Source organism: Morone saxatilis, unplaced genomic scaffold, assembly GCF_004916995.1.
Source record: "Morone saxatilis isolate NCDOM2014 unplaced genomic scaffold, NCSU_SB_2.0 Contig5, whole genome shotgun sequence".
Lineage (NCBI taxonomy): Eukaryota > Metazoa > Chordata > Actinopteri > Moronidae > Morone > Morone saxatilis.
Genome location: NW_023340095.1, coordinates 22,039,673 through 22,042,205, shown reverse-complemented (window position 1 = coordinate 22,042,205; position 2,533 = coordinate 22,039,673). Strand labels below are relative to the sequence as shown.

Below are 2,533 nucleotides of genomic sequence, written 5' to 3'. Positions count from 1 at the left end.
TGTTTCTGTTTCAGGCGAGAGGAGCCGCTGTGCGTGAACAACATCGATATCAGACGAGGAGCCCCGTGGTCACATGACTTTGTGCAGGTGTGCGGCATCTACTAAAGAAAGACAGCTACACAAAAGACAATGAAAACCCACGCAGTGCATTAACAGTGAAGTCGCCAATGAGTACCAACATGAAGCCTCACTAGCTTGTTTAACGTTAGTAAAAAAAAGATCAGAGAGCCAAAGAACTAGATTTTATTCCACAGAGGAAGCTCTACTTGCTGACAAAATGCAGTCTAGTCATACTTCATTATTTAGCTTTAGTTATTCGGCTAATCCACTTATCTTCCAACATCATGACTGCCAGTAAAAAGAATGTATCTACAGTACATTATTGTCTTTTGTTATTTAGGTTTGCTTCTTAGCTCACTCCTGCCTCTGAGAAGAGTGCGTAGAATTAAACCTTTTTGTATACTCTGCTTTTAGGATGTTCAGGGTGTCGTTACTGCTGAATTCAGTTTGTCTTTTAAAGCCAAGCAATAAAACTAGTAACTGGGCTTTTCTCTGTTGATGTTTGTAGGTTAAGTAATTACATTTGCATGTTTGATAATCATGTCTTGTGACACATATGACAGGAAGTAGACAGTCACAGAAAACAAACTACATTTTAACTGCACACAAAAAGCTTTATGGAGAAATGTTGGCCCCATGAAGATACTTTTTAAAAACACTGACTTTTTAGTCCCATCTCTCTGTTAACAGACAACACAATTCACAGTATACATGTGTGTATTACTCAACTCTAACTGTGTTAGTTACAAAAATTAAAAAAACATGGTCTACAGGCATCTAATATATCACCAAAGAAGTATTAAGAGGTTGTTCTCTTGATGAATGTGGCATCATGCTCTGAAAATCAGTACAAGAAGATCACTTCTTAGACAGCATATATTGACACTGAACCAAGTCATGGTGCATTCAGATAAATAGCTAAACATGCCCAACAACAAAGTGAAATGGAGAATATCTACACTGCCAGGTTGCAGGTTTTGTACCTAAATTGTTCATATGCAGCTCTGGAAAGGTCTCGAGGAGTATGCAAACTAAATATTTTACAGATCTTGAAAGGATAAAGTACGGAGTATGATTTTAAGAGGTTGTTCCACGTCTTATTGATTCATATAATGTGATTTTTTTTTTTTTTTTCAGATCCAGAAAATGTGTAGTAATCTTAAATCAGTACTCTTTCTAACACTGGGTGTACGTGAATTGTGAAAACAAAACATCAAAAGTCAAATTTAGTGAAGTCTGAACCAAACTGTCTTGTTCTAACATCAAATAAAAGTAAAATGAAAACCAAATTCATCTGTTTCAGTATCACAGAATCCATTTTTATAACATAAAATAACATTGCAGGCATTTAATGTGCTGGTAAGTAACAAGGTGAAGGCCGCCCCTGTCCTCACTGTTCAAGTGCCATTTATGATGGTGATTTAAATGAGGGTCTGACTGATTGTTGACAGTCCATCTTTAATTGGACAGATGATTGTCTCTGATAGCAGCTACAGCAACACACAATATAAATGCTCTTTGAACATTGTATTGATTCACTCCTTCATTAAATTATATATTTTGTAAATTCCATATTCATTGTAATGCTAAAATATCTAAGTTTCATTGAAATTAAATAGATGTGGTGGATCCCCCTGCTTTATGGTGGCATAAATGCTGCTTCAGAGACCAACATTAAATTAGTGTGGGGATAAATATCAATCCCAAGTATTGGTTGTCTAAAGATATCAGTATTGACTGTAATTTAAATAGACATAAAGAAGAGCACACACTCTAAATGTCCAGAAGACACTGAAGACGTGAACTAAAGTGAGAACAGGGACAGAGAGCGAGGAGGAGGCAAGTGACATGTGACTCATTCATACTGCTTTACTGTAAATAATATAGTGTTTCCAGGAGAGACTGTTCTCACAGTTTGGGAGTGTCGGTGGGAGCTAGCGGTGCTCTGCCCCTCTGGAATCGAGGTGGTAGGTTCCCGTCACTATCACCTCCTGCAGAGTCAACAGTCAAAAGCTTCAGTTAGGAATGTCATAAGTGTTTTCATACTGACATCCTGATAACATGACAGACAATTAACTGCTGCCGTCAAATCAAGCTACAGAGAAACTGCAATATGTGACAATTCATATTATTTACATTTCACATTTCACTGGCAATGGTTTTGAAAATAACAGAAATGGGGTTATTTGTCAGATTTTAACAGCCAAAGCCACACCATCATTCACCTGCAGGCTCTGACTCAATGTCAGAAGGTTAGGGCCAGGATAACCCACAAGGAGGCCCTGGGATAAAAATTTGCTATGGGCCCTTCTGGGCTACTGTAGAAACATGGATCGAATGTATGGCGACCCGTGGAATCTGTAGATAAAAACAGCTCATTCTGAGGTAACAAAAACACAACCATAACCATTACACACTAATGAAAACATACCTATGAATATTATATTCCATTTCTGGCAATGGAGCCTCCTAA

The 2,533-nt window shown here is 37.7% G+C and overlaps 2 protein-coding genes across 3 annotated transcripts in view; one reads left to right on the top strand and one right to left on the bottom strand.

Annotated features, from left to right (window-relative positions):
• Window positions 1–1,274, top strand: part of pla1a (phospholipase A1 member A) — a 12,069-nt gene extending 10,795 nt beyond the window's left edge. For both annotated transcript variants that reach the window (XM_035676272.1, XM_035676270.1), the window contains exon 11: window positions 15–1,274. In XM_035676272.1, the coding sequence (XP_035532165.1) occupies window positions 15–105 (91 nt within the window). In that variant the 3' untranslated portion in view covers window positions 106–1,274. The remainder of the gene's footprint in view (window positions 1–14) is intronic.
• Window positions 661–2,533, bottom strand: part of popdc2 (popeye domain containing 2) — a 10,231-nt gene continuing 8,358 nt past the window's right edge. The window contains exon 4 of the mRNA XM_035676273.1: window positions 661–2,051. The gene's annotated coding sequence lies outside the window, so the exon portion shown is untranslated. The remainder of the gene's footprint in view (window positions 2,052–2,533) is intronic.